At 42.9% G+C, this 19,519-nt stretch overlaps 1 protein-coding gene across 2 annotated transcripts in view; it reads left to right on the top strand.

Moving 5' to 3' along the window:
* NBAS (NBAS subunit of NRZ tethering complex) overlaps nucleotides 1-19,519 on the top strand; it is a 196,778-nt gene that overhangs the window by 24,267 nt on the left and 152,992 nt on the right. For both annotated transcript variants that reach the window (XM_070428703.1, XM_070428702.1), the window contains exons 10-12: nucleotides 6,698-6,836; nucleotides 10,437-10,505; nucleotides 14,272-14,400. In XM_070428703.1, the coding sequence (XP_070284804.1) occupies nucleotides 6,698-6,836; nucleotides 10,437-10,505; nucleotides 14,272-14,400 (337 nt within the window). The remainder of the gene's footprint in view (nucleotides 1-6,697; nucleotides 6,837-10,436; nucleotides 10,506-14,271; nucleotides 14,401-19,519) is intronic.

Below are 19,519 nucleotides of genomic sequence, written 5' to 3'. Positions count from 1 at the left end.
TTGCTCCCCCTTTGAGAATCCTTGGCTAAGGCTTTGGGAGATTAAAGAAAATGAACAGGAGGTAGCTTTTCCTTTGAGGTTGCCCTAGTGAGGAATAGGAGTACATTTTACTGTAGGTGTTGCCTGCCTTCCATGGGTTATGGCTGCCTAGAATGCTGGATTGAGAGGTGCCATGGACCCGAGTCTAGCCCATCAGGAGCTGCCCGTGTATGACACAGGTGTGCAGTAGCAGAGCTGGGCTGGGTGTTTTTCTCCTCTTCCCTAGCTCGTGAGGGGCGTGTGTGTGTGTGTGTGTGTGTGTGTGTGCGCGCGCGTGTGTGTGTGTGTGTGTGTACACTTACGCTCCCCCCTCTGAGTGTTCATTGCTGGTATATAGGAATACAATTGATTTATGTATATTGATCCTGCATCCTACAACCTTGCTGATCCAGATTATTAATTCTAGTGGATATTAGTGGAATCCTTTGGCCATATTTTTCTCTTACCTACTCTATGAATTCTTTATAGGCAGCTTTAAGCAAACATTCAACCACTTAAGTGCCTATGTGATGTCTCCCAAATCTGTGTCCTGTAAGTCCCCCTGGGCCCCAGAGCGATTGGCCCAGCCCCACAGAACTTGTCCGGATAGCCAGCTCACAAGTACCTCATACTCATTGCCTTCTAACTGAATTGATCATATTTTACCTCCAGCCCTACATTTGCTCCTGTATGCCCAAATCTTGTTATATAGCATTTCACCAGGCCAAAACCTGAGATTCACTTTCGATAACTGTCTTAACTCATTTTTATGGATCTTTAAGACTTGTTGATTATTCTTCTCTCATATATCTCAGATTTTTCTCCTCTCCATTTCTACTACCATCTTATAGTTCAGAAATTCATTACTTCTCACGCAATTTATTATCAAGTGTGTTCCCTGCTTTCTGTCTGATCCTCCTCTAATTTGTTTTCTGTTGTGTTTCCGGCAAGGAATATAGGTCTTACAACACAAGCCTGAGCTTAAAAATTCACCTCTAATTTCCTTTAGCCCTGGGGAGAGAGCGACAGCTCCTGGGTTTAGTATTAAAGGCCCACTGTAGTTTGGTCTTTTGACTTCTCTAGGCTCCTGTCACAGCCCTTCATGTTTCTTTGCTCCAGACCAACGGCCAGCACACTTTTTCTATAAACGGCCAGTCGGGCCCTGTTGTAACTACTCAGCTCTTCCCTGGCAGTGTGAAAGCGGCCGTAGAAACACCCGAATGAACGCGTGTGAGTGTGTTCCAATGCAGCTTTATTTACTGAAGTAGGTGGTGGTTTGGATTTGGTCCAGAGGCTGTGGTTGCTGACTCCTGCTCTAGATAACTTCAGACATGTGTGAATTCTTGCATTTCTCAGTGTCTTTGTTTGTTAAAGCCTTCATGCTGCTGCTTACTTGTTTTGTCCTCTGCCTATAAAGCCCTTCTTGTTCTTTTTCTCATCTCTCCACAGTAGAATATCTAATCTATGCCAGCCAACCATCTTTCTGAATATGGGTCCGATTCTGCTTGAAAGGTATAAAACGAGGAGTGTTGATTTTTATAGATTTCCTATACTTTTTATTCTAAATTCCAAATTACATGTGAAGGAATTTATAACCAGGTACCACTCAATTTTAAATACACTTAATGCCTAATTATGAAATTGCCAGGAAAATGAAGTTATGCTTCGGAACTAAGCCGTCTCCATTTCTCCATTAGTGCTTTCTCCATCTGAGAAAAATTCTCAGGTTTTGTCTTCACAACTAACGATTCAGTATAAGCAGTTTTCCTTGGTGATCCTCACGTATGTGTCTACTTGATAGTAGGATGCTTCGTATTTTTATTCATGGTGAACCATGTCCTGCGGAGCTCAGCTCATGGATTTTAGCATAATGGGAAGTGTGCATTCTCAGAGGGTGGTGCCTGCCCGGCGGCATGCATCACCGGGAGAGGCTGTTGGAGATGCAGATTCCTGGGCTCTGCCCGAGGCCCACTGAGTCAGACCTCTGAGGGGTGGCCCGGCGGTCTGCGCTTTCACAAGCCTCCAGGAGATTCCAGGCGTGATGATGTTTGAGAGCCACTGATGGGGACCGTCGTGGTTATGCGTGTTTCCTTCTTATAAGCTCTTTATCTAATACATAAAAGTAATCAGAATTTAAAGTATTGGACGAGTAACACTTTTATAGTAAAGAATATTTAAGTTATACTAAAATGAATTAAAATGGGAACCATTCCAATTATTCCAAGAGAGGAATGGCTTCTAGCTTCAGAGTGGAGGGTAATGATTTTTGAGCCCTTACTTTGGTCGTAAGCATAGTCTTAAACACTTCTCAATTTTGAGACATGTTGTTTTTTCTTTATTTCCTTTTTCTTTTTTTCCTTCCTTGCTGATTGTATGCCACAGGCACATTGGTCATTGGACAGAGCGTATCAAAGTGTCTCTGCTAGTATTTCAGATTTCTCTCCTTGGATTGAAGGAGTGTCAAGCCACTAGATGGCACACTCTTCCAACAATTCTTAGATTGAAGAACCTCAATAAGCCATTTATAATCCTTGGCAATAACTGTAGCGCCCTGTTTAGATCATCATTGTTATGTATGTGTGATACTTAGGGGCCTGCTGTCTGCCCACCTCCCACTCCTCAGATGGCCTTGTCCACCCCATTATTACTGCCTGTTCTCTCTGCTTCCGCCTGCACTCCTGCTCACTTAGCCCACTCCCCCCTGTGCATTTTTGCTGCATCAGTCACAGTTCATTTTTGTTGTCTGGCACCTATGCTCCTGCTTTGAGTTTGAGACTCTTAGAATGTCAGAGCTGGAAACGAGATCATCCATCATGGGGCCCAGCCCCTTCATTTCTCAGGTGGGAGAGCTGAAGCCAGAGAGGGTAAGCCACGGACAAGGACTGTGTCTTAGTTATCTTCCTGCCCCTGTAGTTCTCTGCAGAGTGTGCAGGTAGGGTTTCTGGAGTGAAACAATGCTGGGAAATGCTGTAAAGGACACACACAGTCTCTGCCCAGGTGGCTCACCATTTGGTCATGGAGGCATGGTGTAAAGCAGTGGTCATCAACTCGGGGCCTGCGGACCACTGGTGGTCCATGAGGTCTGAAAGGTTGGCAACCGCTGGTTTAAAGAACTGTTGCTGTATGGAGGGTGGAAGGTGGTACGTGCCTAGGAAGGGAGCAAGGTGAATCGTTTTGTATTGTCAAGAACCCCGTTGGACGTCTGTCCTGCTGGCCTCGTACAGGCTAGAAGCACTTACTGCATGTCTTACCTTTCTCTGAGCACCTCATTTTCACACTGGTGTCTGTGCTCTTGTACATCAGGTTCTCTTGGCTGAGAATGCTCTTATCTGCCCGGGAAATTGTTTAAAGGGCAGACTTTTCTCTGGCCTCTTCTCCATGTAGTTCATCCATCCTTTAGGCTGTGTTTGCACCCAGCTCAGAGGTCGTGATGAGGTCCTGAGCAGTGGTGGTCTGCGTGGACCCGCCCTCTCCCCGGGCCTGTGCTCATTTTCCTTCCCGGATAGGAAAACACGCCCAAGGCTGTCCGAGGAAAGGAACGGGAGACAGGACCCGTCGATGAAGGCTGTCAGTCCCCCCTTTAGATCCACATATGCACACGTGCATCCTTGTAGCTGGAGCATCAGCGTCCCCAGGTTGCCATACCATCTTAGGGGGACAATACATGATTGGTCCATCATTCTGCCTCTTTCCCCACTTACTCTTCTGTTTGCCATGAATGGTGGAGGGGTTGTTTGGAAGCAGGTATTGAATCACTTTTCTTCATTCTGATCTTTTCATATTGTAGCCAATTTGATCTTTGCATGGCCATGATATTTGTGAGAATTTTATAGAGAGGAAGTGTTTCCTAGTATCAAGACCAGGCGACAATAGCTCTGAAATCTCAGCTCTGTATGTCCTTCAGTAGTCAGGCAACTTAAAGTTCCATTTGTCTGTTTTTTAACCTGAAAATTGGATATGACATCTGTCCCCTCCACAACATAGTAGTGCAGATTAAACAACAATGCTCAATCTCCTGAGAAAATAATTACACTGTTGGTGTAAGTATATATGTTGCACATTCATCAGACAAAAATTATTTTAGTTATCAGGATCTGCTGTATCATGGCCTTTTGGGTTTTGTTGAGTTCTCAGAAACTTTATTATAATTACTAGAGGCCCGGTGCATGAAATTTGTGCACAGCGGCGGGGGATGGGGGGGATCCCTCAGCCCAGCCTGCACCCTCTTCAATGTGGGACCCCTTGGGGGATGTCCGACTGCCGGTTTAGTCAGACATCCCTGTTGCAATCCGGGACCGCTGGCTCCTAACCACTTGCCTGCCTACCGGTTCGATTGCCGACTAACCGCTCCCCTGCCAGCCTGATGGCCCCCAACTGCCCTCCCCTGCTGGACTCATGGCCCCCAAATGCCCTCCCCTGCCAGCCTGATTGCCCCTAACCACCTCTGCCTCAGCCCCCACCACCATGGCTTTGTCTGGAAGGAAGTCGCACGGTCGGAAGATGTCCGGTCTCCCGGTCTAATTAGCATATTACCCTTTTATTAGTATAGATGTTACTGACTTTTAATGATATATTTTATGCATGACATGTTTTCTGTTTAGAAAAAAACAGATTACATTTGGAAATGTAGATATTCAAAATTACCTGTTTGGTTTCTATCTAGTCAGAGGAGTTTTTCCTGACAAGTTTACTTTCAAAAAAATATTTCTTTATGGAAAATTGGAAGCGTGTTCATAGAGAGTAGGATGCCGACTCCCTTGTGTCTGCCATTCAGTGTAATGATCAGTTCATGGCCAGTCTCATTCTGTCTGTATCCCCAGTCATTCCTCCACCTGTCTGCTCCTGGATCATTTCAAAGTAAATCATTGAAAGCATATGATATCATTCAGTATTTCAGTTGTATATCTAAAAAATAAGGCCTCTAATAAACATGAACATGAAGCCATTATCATATTCGAAGATAATTAACAATAATCGGTCAGTGTCATCAAACATCCAGATTGTGTCCTTTTTATTATTATTTTTTATTTTTATTGATTTCAGAGAGGAAGGGAGAGGGACAGAGAGATAGAAACATCAATGATGAGAGAGAATCATTGGCTGCCTCCTGCACGCCCCGTACTGGGGATCAAGCCTGCAACCTGGGCATGTGCCCTGACTGGCAATTGAACCGTGATCTCCTGGCTCATAGATGGACGCTCAACACTGAGCACACTGGGCTCTCCTTCATTCTTTGTTCTTTTGCTGAGAGAGAGAATAAGAATAAGAGAGAGTTAGTTCTGAAGGAACCAGGTCATTTACACTGTATTTCTTACTGTCTAGATTTTTAGGTCTTCCACTGTTTAGATTGCATCTTTGTAGTGCTGTTTAAAGTATTTTTGTCAACTATATTTTCTTCAAATTGGTAGTTAGATCCAGGGGAATATTATGATTTTATCTGCAGTAAATATACCTTTTGGGGGAAATTATTTTGGTGCAAAAGAACCATTTGAGCAGAATGGCTGCTCGAGGCAAGGACTGCTCAGATGCTCGTGTGACTTTGGACCCAGGCCTCCTTCCCTGTGAACAGGGCTAATTATCTGCTCGCTCTGAGGATGGGCCTTGGATAGAAACAGCTCTAATAGGTTTGCTGCAGGCCATCCTCCTAAAGTTTGTTGCTTGCAGTTTGCGGTGATATACACTTGTTAGAGCCGTGTATAAAAGCAATAAGAGCATGGCTGCGAGTGACGGCTACAGGTGTATTTCTGTGAATAAGGCACATTTCCAATACTTCATGAATTTTGAGATTTTGAGTTGGGCTGAGCTCCGTGGCTAAACCTAGAGGGATTTTATGCAGTTTTGAATGATTTACATTTGACAGTATGTGGTAGAGATGATTTTTTTTTTTTTTTAATGGTTGCTGTTCGCTTAGTTAGAAAGGAAGAGATGACATGAGGAGAGACAGTGGTGGAGTTAGAGTCCGTCAGGTCGTCTGGGGCTGGGAAAGGAGCAAGTGCACCCTAGATTTCCGTGTTTGCTCTAACAGATGCCGCACGCGTGGTGGCTGAGAGCATGTTCGCTGTCTTACAGTCGTGGGGTGAGAAGTCCTGGGTGGGTCTCGCTGAGCTGAAACCAAGGGGTCAGCGGGGCTGTTCTTCTCAGGAGGCCCCGGAGCATCTGTTCTCTCGCCTCTTCCAGCTTCCAGAGGCCGCCCTGCTGCCTGGGCTCGTGGCACCTGCCTTCAGAGCCAGCCTGGCCTCGCTCACGTCTCTCTGGCACCAATGCTCATCCTTCTCTTCTGTCTTTAAATGCCCTCATGGCACCCGGTGCTCTGCTGCGATTCACACACTATGTGTCTGGGTGAGGAGGCACGTTTGTTTGTTAAAGTTTATTGGTGTTGATAGTTCCTTTGCTATTCAGTGGCCAACCTTGAAACATTTTTTCTCATTTCTAAGTCCCCATCGGAGTTTAGGTGCTGAATTGTGTAAACCTTACCCCTGCATAAGGGAAGGTGAAATTCTAATGGAAAAACCTGGCTTTCTTTGCTTGTTTCTTCTAAGATATTTGCCTTCTAGGTTTAGTATGTAGTGATCTGACTTTAGTTTTCTTTGAGAAGGTAACTGTTTCTGCTCCCTTTGTTTCGATGTTGTCTTGTTTATATTGGCAACTTAGCAATTCTTTTCGTTTTTCTCTTTCGTAGACTTTTGCTGGTGGGCGGATGTGAAGCTGCCGAAGTGGGCACCTCGAAAGCGTCCAGCGCTGGCCTCTCTGCCTGGAGGGTGCTGTCAGGGTCACCTTATTACAAGCAGGTCACCAGCGGCGGAGACACGGTTGCTGTGGTGAGTCTCAGTCCCGGCATTTCACTTTGCTGCTGGGCCTCGGGCAGGCACGCCCGGGGCAGGATAAAGAGGACGAAGTAATTTGTCCTGAATGAGGAAAAGGACTTAATGCTAGTGACATTTTAGTGCTCCTTTCACATATCCGATTTATCTAAAGTGTATGGCATGTGACTTATCTTTATTGTTAGGAAACAGTCAACCTAGCCGTAGTCCTGTTACTTGAACCTGCTTATTGGACATTATCATTTTTTAAGCACTTTTTCTGTCTGGCAGCTGTGCTGAGTGCTGCTCTGTGTATCAGCTCATTTAATTATCAGCGACCCTTTCAGGTGGGATTGTGACTACCCAAGCCTGTTGATGAGCCATGAAGTCGGTCAGCTGCAAAGCCCTTTGTAGGACAGTGGGGGCAGGTGTAACTGACAGAGGGAGCGGTCTGCGGAAGGGGCAATCACGGCGAGGCCTGCCTTGGCCCTGGCTCTCTGGGCCCTCTGTGCGTTCACTCTGTGTCTTACTGTGTGTGCGCCTTCCCCCTGCCCTGCAGCTTTGGTCCTGGAATCTTTTTAAAGACAATTGCCGGCGCACTTACAGAGTAAGTGGGGAAAGGAAAATATCGATTGCCAGCTGAATGCTGTGCCGTGCGATTAACTTCTTGAGATGCTGCAAGTGCATTTTCGTTACGTTAGTGGCTTTTACGTAAGTCTTGCAGCTAAACGTATGGTCATTCTCCATGGCCTTCCCCTGCCTCAAGGTCACCTGCATGATAGGGTTCGTTCCTTTTGTCAGGTGGCAGACATCGTCCTTGTGGAACCTCCTCTGATTGTTTGTTTAAGGTGGCTATTGTGTTGGGGTGGATATTGACCGAAAAATGCTGCTGCCATATATTCTAGTCTCTTGCAAGGCTGCTAGGTTGTAAAACAGACTGTACAAAATTCAATATATGCATTGACCCAAGTTGCCAAATTAATGCTCCTGTCATCTGTGTGATAGTTTATTTATTTGTTTGTTCAACATTGAATCACTGCTCCAGGGAATAGAAGGGGAAGGTAGGAGCCCTCCGAGGCTTTCTGCTCTGGAGGGTACAGCTGTGTCCAGAACTGAGGGCGATAAGCCCCACAGGTGCCAGGCAGAAGTTCAGTTCCTGGGAGGAAGGGAAGAACCCAGGCTCAGGGGTCCTTTGTATGTTGTTTGGCCATTGTGCTTGGAGGCCTTGAAGATTTTCTTTATCTTTGAAATCTAATAGCTTGCCTTGGATATTTCTTAGAGTTGGTTATTCTGGCTTAATGTTCCCAGGGTACCTCTTTCATTGTATAAATTCAGATTTTTTCTGTTTCTGGGAAGTCCTTTTGGATTATAAATTTGAAAGTGATTTTCCATCGGCCTCAGACCCTTTGTGAGTTTCCTTTGTCTGGCTCCCTGGGCTCTGTAATGTTTTTTCATTCTGCTTTTGCTCGCCACCAGGCCTTGAAGTGGGCCTGGGGTGGGGGTGGGGGTTGTGGGGACATGACAAGAGCAAGTGAGGTGACACCCTGGGATTTGGTGATTTTTCTGTTTCTTCTTAAAGTTATTATGAAGATTGGCTGTCCTCAATCTTCAGTTTCAGCTGTGGCGTGGTTTTTATGTAGAATTAGTTTTCCTTTCTTGTTCTTTCTTGTCATTGGAGAAAATGTTGGGAGTTAGGCTGTCACTAATGTCTTCAGGTACTCAGTTCTGTTAGGAAAATTTTAACTTCAACAAACAGTACCTCCCTCCCTCCCCTCCCCTTTTGCCTTTTTCTTTGAAATTAAGTAAAATTCACATTATGTTAACCATTAACCATTTTGAAGTATACAGGCCGTGGCATTTAGTACATTTATAATTTTGTGCAACCATCAACTGTCTAGTTTCAGAACATCTTCATCACTGGCAATCACTAGTCTGCCTTCTGTTTCTATGGATTTACCTATTAGTGTCTCATGTGAATGGAATCATGCAATATGGCCATTTGTATCTGGCTTCTTTCGTTTAGCATAATATTTTCGAGGTTCATCCAAGTTGTAGCTTGTATCAGTATTTCAGTCCTTTTTATGACTGAATAATATTCCACTGTGTACATATACTACATTTGTCTATCTATTCTTTAGTTTATGGACATCTGAATTGTTTCCATTTTCTGGCTGATATGAATAGTATTTCTATAAACATTTGTGTACCAGTATTTTGCCGGAAGCCGGTCCATCCTTGCTGCTTGACACAGTCGGTACAGGGAAGAAACATCTGCACAGCATATGTTTCAAGGGACCTGGCGTATATGGCATACTGTTCTTAATATGTTTGCTCCCCTTCTTAGCGCTATGTGTTTTAACCAAGGTCACCTCTCCAAGAAAGGTTGTTTCCCCAGGTGGGGATTTTTTCCCTGGAGTTAGGGATTAACAGGACTAAGGAAGGAAATAAATCCATAAAACCCCTTAACTAAGCGCCAGGCGGGTAGTTAATCACTTTAACTACGAACAATCACGATTAAGCTACATAATCTTTACTTAGGATAATCTCCTTCAGTTACAATCCTTGTAGCTTAATAGAACAATAGAGTAACCTTGGAATGGAGATAAGAAATGCCCTAACCTTTGGAATAGAATGGATAGGATTAAAATCAACTGGTATAAATACAGATGTAACAGGACAGTACAGACCGAACCTGGCTGGAGAACCTGGCTGGAGAACCTGGCTAGAACCTGGCTGGAGAACTGGCTAGAACCTGGCTAGAGAACATGGCGAGAGAACCTGGCTGAAGAACCTGGTTAGAGAACCTGGCTAGGTTGCTGATCAACTGAACGCTGTCTCAGTGTCATTCCCCCTTCGCCGACTCCGTCCACACCTTTGGGAACCCCTGGACCTGCTGGGGCTGGACCCTGGCAGTATTAGTTTGAAAACATACATTGAATTATTTTGGGTATATGCTTACATGGAGTTGCCTGGGCCCCATGGTAATTCTAAGGTTAATTTTTTGAGGAACAGCCATACTTTTCCACAGCACCGTATCATTTTATATTCCCACCAACAATGTGCTAGCATTCCGAGTTCTCTACATCTTCAGTGACACTTGTTAGTTTCCATTTAAAAAATTATACCTATCTTCCTCTCTTGCTTTTAGAAATATATTAAATCTAAAGACCACAATAATCTTGTGTTATTTAAAATGCTGGTTTCTAAATGATGATTACTTTTCTGGTATTTTTCATGTATAGAATTAATTCCTTAATGAATGAAGTTTCTGTTGGAAGTTTTGATCTTTTCCATAGTAAGGCCAGGATAGAATGATAACCTGGGGTAGTGTCTTTGTGTAGAGCTAGGAGTAATTCCAATTTGCATAGATTGTATTAGACTTATTATGTATGTATTTAAACAGCATTTGATTATGGGTGTATTTGTAAGATTTACTGATTAGTGGATTTTTTTTCCAGATAAAAACTGTCTCACCGATATCTCTGACACCTATCGATGATCTTCTTAACCATTTCTTTAAATACTAGATTTGCTATAGTTTTCAGTTTATGATAAAAAGGACTTTTTACAATGAGAAAATATTAATCTTTCTTTGTATGATGTGCCCTTATGCTGTAGGTACCGAAGACACTGGGATTATTAAGGATGCTAAATGTCAAGTTATACAGTCACCCAGGACAAGAACAGGTAACTCACAAGCTTAACCTGTGCTTCTCAGATACGTTCACCAGTGTACCATGCAGGGCACCGTTGAATGAACCTTGAATGTCACAGATCTCCCTCTGCATGTTCTCTTCATTGTACGCCGTGTGGGCACATGCAGCGGTGAGACTTCATGGAGGTGTTCACTGAAGATTTGTGTATTTTACTATTTTTTAAAAAATCCCTGCGGGCACTGTGGTGTCTGGGGATGGATTCATAAAACAAGCTTGAAATGTGGATATTTGTTTAAGCTGGTTATTGGGTCCATGGGTATTCATTATACTATAATTTCAACTTTTGTGTGTGTGAGTGCAAATTTCTACAACAAAATGCTTCAAGAGGAATGATGCGTTTGCAGTATGGATGTCATAGTGTCAAATGAAACTAAGAGGATCAAGAACCCACCCCACTAAAAGCAATTGTTCCATCTTACTTAATACAGTTATTGCTTAAGTGTCTGCACAGAAAGGAAGGATAGGAGGGAGAGATTAAATCAAAAGAAAATTGCGCATGTTCATTCATTATTTTCCTGATCACAATCCTGTTGGTAAATTACTCATATTATTGCATTCAGAATACATTTTTCTGTTTGTTATTATTAAATAGATTCATAAACTTTTTCCTTGGTTTGAGAACATTTTTAGTGGAGTTGTTTAACGAAGCCTTGGTCATCCCTGGGAGTTACCATATAAGTCACACGTGACTAACTATTTTGATGACAAAAACAGTAAAGGATACCTGATCATCGTTTCTACGGAGGAGCATGCCTGTGACTACTAGGAAGGCATGCCCAGCTGGCAGTAATTGTGATGCAGCAGAAGTGACATGGACTGGGGTCAGAGACTGCACCCTGTTCAGGTTCTGCTGTCTGCACTGAATGCTCTTGGGCTGGTGTCTTTTTTTTTTTTTTTTTTTTAAATCAACTTCTACTTTATTTTTTTTTAATTTTTTTTTAATTGCTAAAAGTATTACAAAGGATATTACATATGTGTCCTTCCCGCCCCCCCCCCCCCCCGCCCTTGACAATCCCCTGGCTTCCCTTACCCCCCAGTGTCTTATGTCCATTAGTTATGCTTATATGCATGCATACAAGTCCTTCGGTTGATCTCTTACCCCCCTCCCTCCTGCCCCCCAGCCCTCCTTGGCCTTCCCACTGCAGTTTGACAATCAGTTTGAGGCAGCTCTGCCTCTGTATCTATTATTGTTCAAAAGTTTGTAATGGTCTTTATTATCCATGAATGAGTGAGATCATGTGGTATTTTTCCTTCATTGACTGGCTTGTTTCACTTAGCATAATGCTCTCCAGTTCCATCCATGCTGTTGCAAATGGTAAGAGTTCCTTCTTTTTTACAGCAGCATAGTATTCCATTGTGTAGATGTACCACAGTTTTCTAATCCATTCATCTACTGATGGGCACTTAGGCTGTTTCCAGATCTTAGCTATGGTGAATTGTGCTGCTATGAACATAGGGGTGCACATATCCTTTCTGATTGGTGTTTCTGGTTTCTTGGGATATATTCCTAGAAGTGGGATCACAGGGTCAAATGGGAGTTCCATTTCCAGCTTTTTGAGGAAACTCCATACTGTCTTCCATAGTGGCTGCACCAGTCTGCATTCCCACCAGCAGTGCACAAGTGTTCCTTTTTCTCCACATCCTCTCCAGCACTTGTCGTTTGTTGATTTGTTGATGATAGCCAGTCTGACAGGTGTGAGATGGTACCTCATTGTTGTTTTGATTTGCATCTCTCGGATGATTAGTGACTTTGAGCATGTTTTCATATGTCTCTTGGCTTTCTGAATGTCCTCTTTTGAAAGGTGTCTATTTAGATCCTTTGCCCATTTTTTGATTGGATTGTTTAACTTCTTTTTGTTAAGTTGTATGAGTTCCCTATAAATTTTGGAGATTAGGCCCTTATCAGATATGACGTTGGCAAATATGTTTTCCCACGCAGTGGGTTTTCTTGTTGTTTTGTTGATGGTTTCTTTTGCTGCGCAGAAGCTTTTTATTTTGATGTAGTCCCATTTGTTCATTTTCTCTTTAGTTTCAACTGCCCTAGGAGCTGTATCAGTGAAGAAATTGCTTCTGCATATGTCTGAGATTTTGTTGCCTTTGGATTCTTCTAGAATTTTTATGGTTTCCTGTCGTACATTTAAGTTCTTGGGCTGGTGTCTTAACGCTTTCAGGCCTTCAGGTTCTTCCTTTGTAAACTCTAAAGGATGGTGAGAGATGCGTCAGCTCCTAAGCATGCACGCTTCTGAGGCTCACTTGATGCCAAACCATAGGCTTATGAACTAGAGCTGTGGGAGGAAGATGCTGGTCCTTCTCCTTCTAGCCACACCTGTCTCCATCTCACGGAAGGGAGGTGCAGTAGTCAGAACTTTGCCGGAGTGCTTTTGCTTCTGTTGCTTTCCTTTCCCAGGCATTTGTATTTTAATCTTTCTTATATTTAGTTTTGGCTTCCTGCAGGAGAGCGTTCTATCCAGGTGAGGTGAGATTGGAGGGTGCTAATCTTCAGTGAGCTTAGAACATCCTGATATTTTCTTCTATCTACTCATCCAGCAATTTCCTCACTTCCTCAGATTGTTCTGTTTGTTGATGACGTCTAATGTAGATAACATGGTGAATTGAGTCAGATGTAATTCTGGATTTTTAGTATAGTCATGTTTGGGTTTTGGTTCTGTAGCTGAATTTTGGCATTATTCTTGAGCCATCACAGGGAATGGTGGGGGCATGACCCTCCTAAGGGCATGCATGCTACCTAGTCCCTCCTGATTATTGCCGTCTGGGGATGGGGGCCCTATGTTGCCAGATTTCCTAAGGGTTCAGGAGAAGTAAGGTTCTGGGCTGCCATTTTCAGGTCTCTGTTTTAGTCTCAAGGGTAAACTACCTTAGGCCCTGTCCTAATCCATGCTGACTGGGAAGCAGATGTCCAGTCAGTGTGTTGGGTTCTTCTGAGTCTGTTGTCGGTGGTAGACAGGTGATATCTCTGCTTGTGTGGTTCCTCTTGTGGTAGCTGAGCAAGACTGGTTTTCTCGTGGGAAAGGCTTGAGATTATTTGAATGAGTAGGACTTGAAAGATAAGATTTTCTCTGTGAACCATGAGGTTGGCCATGTAAAATTAGTGTATAAATGGTTTCTCTCCCCTGTGGCAACAATCACTGGTAGTCTTTAAATGGGGTAATTTGCCAGCTTAAACATTCATAGTGCTCCCCAAGTTAAGAAATGCCTTTCTTCCCTCGGCTGCCGTAGTTCCTTCACCCTTGGATCCTCTTCTCTTCTGTCTCTCTCTTCCTCCTCCCTTTCCTTCTCTTCCGCGGCATGATTTGTGCCTGTCTATGATGGATAGCATATTCCAGACATTGTGTGCAGATAGAATTTTGTAAAGATGTGAACCCAAAATTCAAGAAATTCATAACCTACTTAACATCAACCCATAAAAGTTATTGAGAACTCATGGTAGTTGATGTGTGGTATTAAGGAATATTTTTATAATGACATCATGTTTGGTTTTTGGGTGATATGTAAATTATTACGCTATAAAACAGATGTAAAAGTCCTCCCGAAGGGTAAGAGCCCTGTTTCCATATGCCGGAGCACATTTGTAATGTCACGAAGCTGCTGGAACCCTTAATTATGAGAGATCATTGATGGCACGGCACCCTCTGAAGTGTGTTATTAAATTCTGGAGGTCATTCCTGTCGAGCTGCAAGCCCTCGCCCTGTCATTAATGTCATGTAATTTCTGTGCAGGATGGGATCTTTAAGATGAGCCTCTCTCCAGACGGGACCCTCCTTGCAGCCATTCACTTCTCAGGGAAACTAAGCATCTGGGCCGTCCCATCCCTGACGCAGCAAGGCGAGTGGAATCAGAACGAGCAGGTACGTCTCTCAACTCTGATCTTAGAATGATTCTCGCTTGAGGGTGAGCACTGGTGATGCTGATTTCATTTTGTTGATATTTTACTGTAGTGCACTACATAGTTTATTCTCATCATTCCAAGCTTTAGTTAAGCTATATTATAATTGTAGTAGGACAGATAAAAACAGAGTAGCACTGTGTACTGTTGTTAATTTCCAGCATAGTGCACTCTGAATGCGGAGTGTAATCTGTCCATTAATCCTCCATTTCCCCCCTTTTCTCATTCCAGAAATACAGAATGGAGATGTTAGTTTTTTTTAGCAAAAGTCAACTAATGTGATTAAAACTTTGGAGGGTCAGTATTCTAAAAGCATTACAATTCTTCCCAAATTTTGCAATACTAGTAATATTGGACTTACTTATTGGCTTAAAGGAAATTATCACTCAAGAGATGGATAGTGAAGATATTGAGAAAGATAGAGCTGCTAACTTTTTAATGTCTTACAATGACAGGTTTTTAAATGAGTTGTTTAGGGACAGAATCAACATCAATTATAAATTAGAATCATGATGGGCAAGTGAGGTCAGCTTGTAGAATGCCATGTATTGTGGTAGACTGAAGATTTAAAGAAAATCTTCTCAATTGCACATAGTTTATGTTACAGAGCTTTTCCTCTTATCAGGGTTATTGTACATTTCAGCACTTTAAGGGTTAATTTCCCTTCTTTCACTTCCCAGTCCCCCTTTGCCTATAGAAATACCTTGTCACCAGCTTTGGTGGATAGTTTTGTAATTCAAAGATTAGAGCATTTTCCCTGAATGATATGAATGGAGTGATGTCCGTTTTGAGAATTCTTTTAAATTTAATTTCACCAGTTAAATTGCACTATTGAAATCATTCTTAATGAACTAACAGCATTTTTTTTTTCAGATTAGTAGAGGAAAAGAGAAAGTGTCTGTACATTTTCTTTACTCTTTTCACTGACTTAATTTACTCATTTTGCTATTCAGTTCTTTGATATTTTTAACACAAGTTTAGGAAGATTATTTTTCCCCCTTAGCTCCTACCTTGAATTTAATTTAGTCTCTGCATCTCTACCACTCTCTCTCACTTACCGAGTCTACGCTTGTTCTAAATGGAAGAGGTGCTCATTGGTCTTCGTCCTCGGTAGCTAACTATAAGGGACAGTCTCTCTCCTGAAATTATAGCTAATCTGACTTTATCTTCATTCTAGAAGTGGAATGGGTCAGCTCTCAAAACGTCCTTGAATGTGTTTTAGCTAAGTATGCCAGAGAATGGGTCCAAAAGGTGCCTGTATTTTACATGGTGATAAAGTATTCAGATTTCGTCATTTGGGAAGATCCTGATATTCTATTTTATGCGGGAAATTTTACATTTGGGCAAATTTTTTCTTAAATGGTGAAAAATTTTAATATTAAAGGCATTTCTCCTCTCCCTGACTTTCTGTTTTCTTAAATGATTTTCATTCACCTAATAGAAAGCACATTTAATATCTCATCTAGTGAATACCCTAGGACAGTGGTCGGCAAACTCATTAGTCAGCAGAGCCAAATATCAACAGTACTTCTTCAAAATAGACTTGCCCAGGCCGAAAACCGACTTCTGCTCATGGGCCACGAAGTTTCAATCGAACTGTGTGCGCCCGCACGTGGTATTTTGTGGAAGAGCCACACTCAAGGGGCCAAAAAGCCGCATGTAGCTCGCAAGTTGCAGTTTGCTGACCACGGCCCTAGGATGTCATACATGAAGCATAAGAGCTATTTGAGCAAAAACCCATTAGTATGCTTTTTGTTTACTGAAATTCTGGATAGCCTTTTTGTGTGCATCTAAAGACAACTTACATCTGTTGACCTACACTCATCTTTTAAACATTTTTTTTGGTCTTAGTTGCCAATTAATGCCAGTATAATCCATTACTCTTTAACTCATAATGTTATTCACTAATTGCAATTTTATAATGATTCTATTAAAATAGTTTAAAAATCTTGAAACTCAGGAATGAATAACTAAATATCTCAGTAGTTGGACTAGGTCATCAGTAAAGTAATGGGAGAGGAATGGAAGGGCATTCAGAAATGGCAGAGCAGGTGCATGGTGGGAGGAGATGACATCGGGCTAGAAGTTAGTCTCTGGTGTAGAAGGCGTTGCTGTGGCCTGGTTGACGTGGGGTACCTCAGCGAGCTTCCCTGTTACCTCCCGTGGCTGGGATCCAGGGACCCCAAGCTGTCTGCTTATTTCCTGAACAGTTGTCCCCGGGTTAGTCTCGGGTAAGCAGTGGAGCTGATGCCCGTGCTCTTTCCATGACCATGTTGGAAAACAAATGCATTTTAAAAAGGTCGGAAAAACCCCCTGTTTATTAGACTTTATTTATTGGATGATCTTTAAAAGAACAGAGACAATCCTTTCGGCGAACGTAACACGGATCTCTTCTCTCCTCTCAGAGATGTTGAACTCTGAGCTAGTTAGTGTGTCCCAGGTTCTAGAATAAATAATTGAGATAGCCTGTCATTGCTAAACCCTTAACTTTATAATAATGTCCACAGTACATGCTGGGGTGGGCAGGAGAGGAGGATGGTAACTCTGTCCCACAAAGGGAGTCTGAGCATCCACACATTGCTCAAGTCTCCCACCTGTATCCTGGGGGTCAATCACACTGGATTGGGCATTTTAGATTTGGCCTTTGATATGCGAAGGAGTCATTAAAATCTAGCATGTTAGAGTAAGTGCTGTAAAGCTCGTTACAGTACTATAAAGAGTAAATAGCTACTATATTCATAACAATCATCATAAAATAAAGTTCAGCGATTTTTTGAATCTCTACCAAATGCCAGAGTAGAAAATGCAATAAGTCCCAGTCCTTGCCCTTAAGATGTTCATAGTCTTGCAAGGGAAATGATAAACAAATCAATAACATAACAAGTTAATATTATGAGAAGATAAGCTCAGAGGAAAGGCACATCAATTCAGCTGATGGTGTTGGCAGGAAGGACTATTGGGCATAAATAGCATTTGTGCCTTAAGGGTTGGCTGTCCAGAGAGCAGTTTTCATCTGTTTCATTTGCTTCACAGAAACCCTATTATGTTAAAAATGGGTTTATACTCATTTTAATAGATAGAAATAGTGCTAAATGCGGTGAGCTTAGGTCATTAAATGTTAGTTTTAGAATTAAGATTTCATTTTGACCAGGCCCTGTGATTTCATAGGGCACACCTTTTTTCAGAGTATCTTCTGATAGTGCTTACATGGAGACATACCGACTTCATCTGAGCAAATCAGGTACGAGCTGCGGTATTGGTGGGAAACGGGCAGAGAGCCCGTGCCATTGACACGAATGCCTCCCCCTGGAGCTCTGCACTTCATTATGTAAAGACACGGGATGTGATGTTCACATGTGAGCGGCTCGATGTGTGCTCCTCACAGGCTGAAAACAGAGACATGTGAACAGCTTCTCTCCCTCTGCTAGCCATCGTCAGGTGACGCTGGGCCAGCCTCGCAGGACAGGGCTCTGCCTCCCTCTGTGGCTGCCCTGGAAAATGAGTGCACCAGCCACTTAGTTTAACACGGTAAGCGCCCAGCCTGTTGTGTCTTCTGGACAGAAAGTATAGTGTCAGTCACCGGTGACTGACTGGGCACTTGACGTGTTAAAATAGATGCTGTGACAATGTATAGGACGTAGCTAGAGCTCATAATTTTTCCTGCAGCCTTGCCTGAGAAGAAGCTGATGTTACAGTTGCCCTGTACAAACGTCAACTCTTTTACCAAACTGGGGGTTCAGCTCCTCTGGGCCTTTCTTTCTGTCATGTGCAGCTTTATAGTTTTTATGTTGTGCTTTGTGTGATGATTTTCTCTATAAAATCTAATGATTAAAGATAGCAGTGCCAGTGCCTGTTCTGATTTACTGCTCTCTGGTTTTGAGTTGATTCAAGACTTTGGCTTTCATTGTCAGTACGAAAACCCATCTGGCTGGAAATCTGTGTGGGGAGCTTTGTTCGTCTCTGCAATACAGTCAACTGCTAAGTGATTTTCATTTCAAACACTTCCCATATGTTATGTTTATATATTTACATCTCATTTTTGGCCTTAATTTTTCTCTGAAGAAGTTTTATTACTTGCCTCTTTGTTCTTCCTTAGACATAGTAGACAGAAAACTTACCTTTTTCCTTTCCATTTTATTTTCTTTTTGGCTCATAGTAGGTAAGGACTAGTGTTGTTAGATGGATGAGTCAATGAGGGATGAGTAAGAAGATGACCATTCAGGTGCTGAATGTTGGTACAATTCATAGCTGATTCCACGGCCTCACTACTGTGAGCTCCTTGACATAGATTCTGCATATGTGCTGCTTCCATGGGGTCTAACATGGGGCTTGGCATGTTAAATGTTAATAAGTGTTTGTGGAATGAATACACTTTTGAAAGGTTGTTTTTATGTTGTCAGAGGCAGGGGCTTCACTATATTTAGCTCTAGCCATTAAAAAAAAACAGATAAAAATTCTTACATGTGAAGAAAATGCTGGTTTAGCCATCACAGCCTTTCTATGCAAAATCTATAACTGTTTCTTGGGATATCCTTCTCCAGGCGACCACGACGCTAAAGTGAGGGCACCTTAGGCTGTTTGCAGACATGTGGTAGCAGGTCATACAAAGAGGGGTAACATGGAGATTCTCTTCAGAACACATCAATGTGGTGCCAGGAGTGAGTCCCCTGCTTTGCTCTGCTGGGTCATGGGAGCTTGGTGATCTGCCCTCCGAGCATCAGCCTACTGAGTGTGTACCACGTGTCTAAAGCATGGCCAGCTCACAGTTCTCTGCCTATGGAGTGTGTACCACGTGTCTAAAGCGTGACCGGCTCACGGTTCTCTGCCTACAGAGCGTGGACCACATGTCTAAAGCATGACCAGCTCACGATTCTCTGCCTACAGAGTGTGTGTCACATGTCTAAAGCATGACCAGCTCACGATTCTCTGCCTACAGAGTGTGTGTCACATGTCTAAAGCATGGCCAGCTCACGGTTTTCTGCAGAGTCCTCGGAGTTGAAGGCTGATGAGGTCAACCAGGAACAATCTATTTCTTCCCTTAGTATATAAACTTAGCCTTCCTCTCCCTCCCCCAAATAAAT

The sequence above is a fragment of the Myotis yumanensis genome, unplaced genomic scaffold, assembly GCF_028538775.1.
Source record: "Myotis yumanensis isolate MYYU_CA2020_CCGP unplaced genomic scaffold, mMyoYum1.0.hap1 SCAF_11, whole genome shotgun sequence".
NCBI lineage: Eukaryota > Metazoa > Chordata > Mammalia > Chiroptera > Vespertilionidae > Myotis > Myotis yumanensis.
Note: the sequence above shows the minus strand (reverse complement) of the source record. Positions and strands in the feature narration are given on the sequence as shown.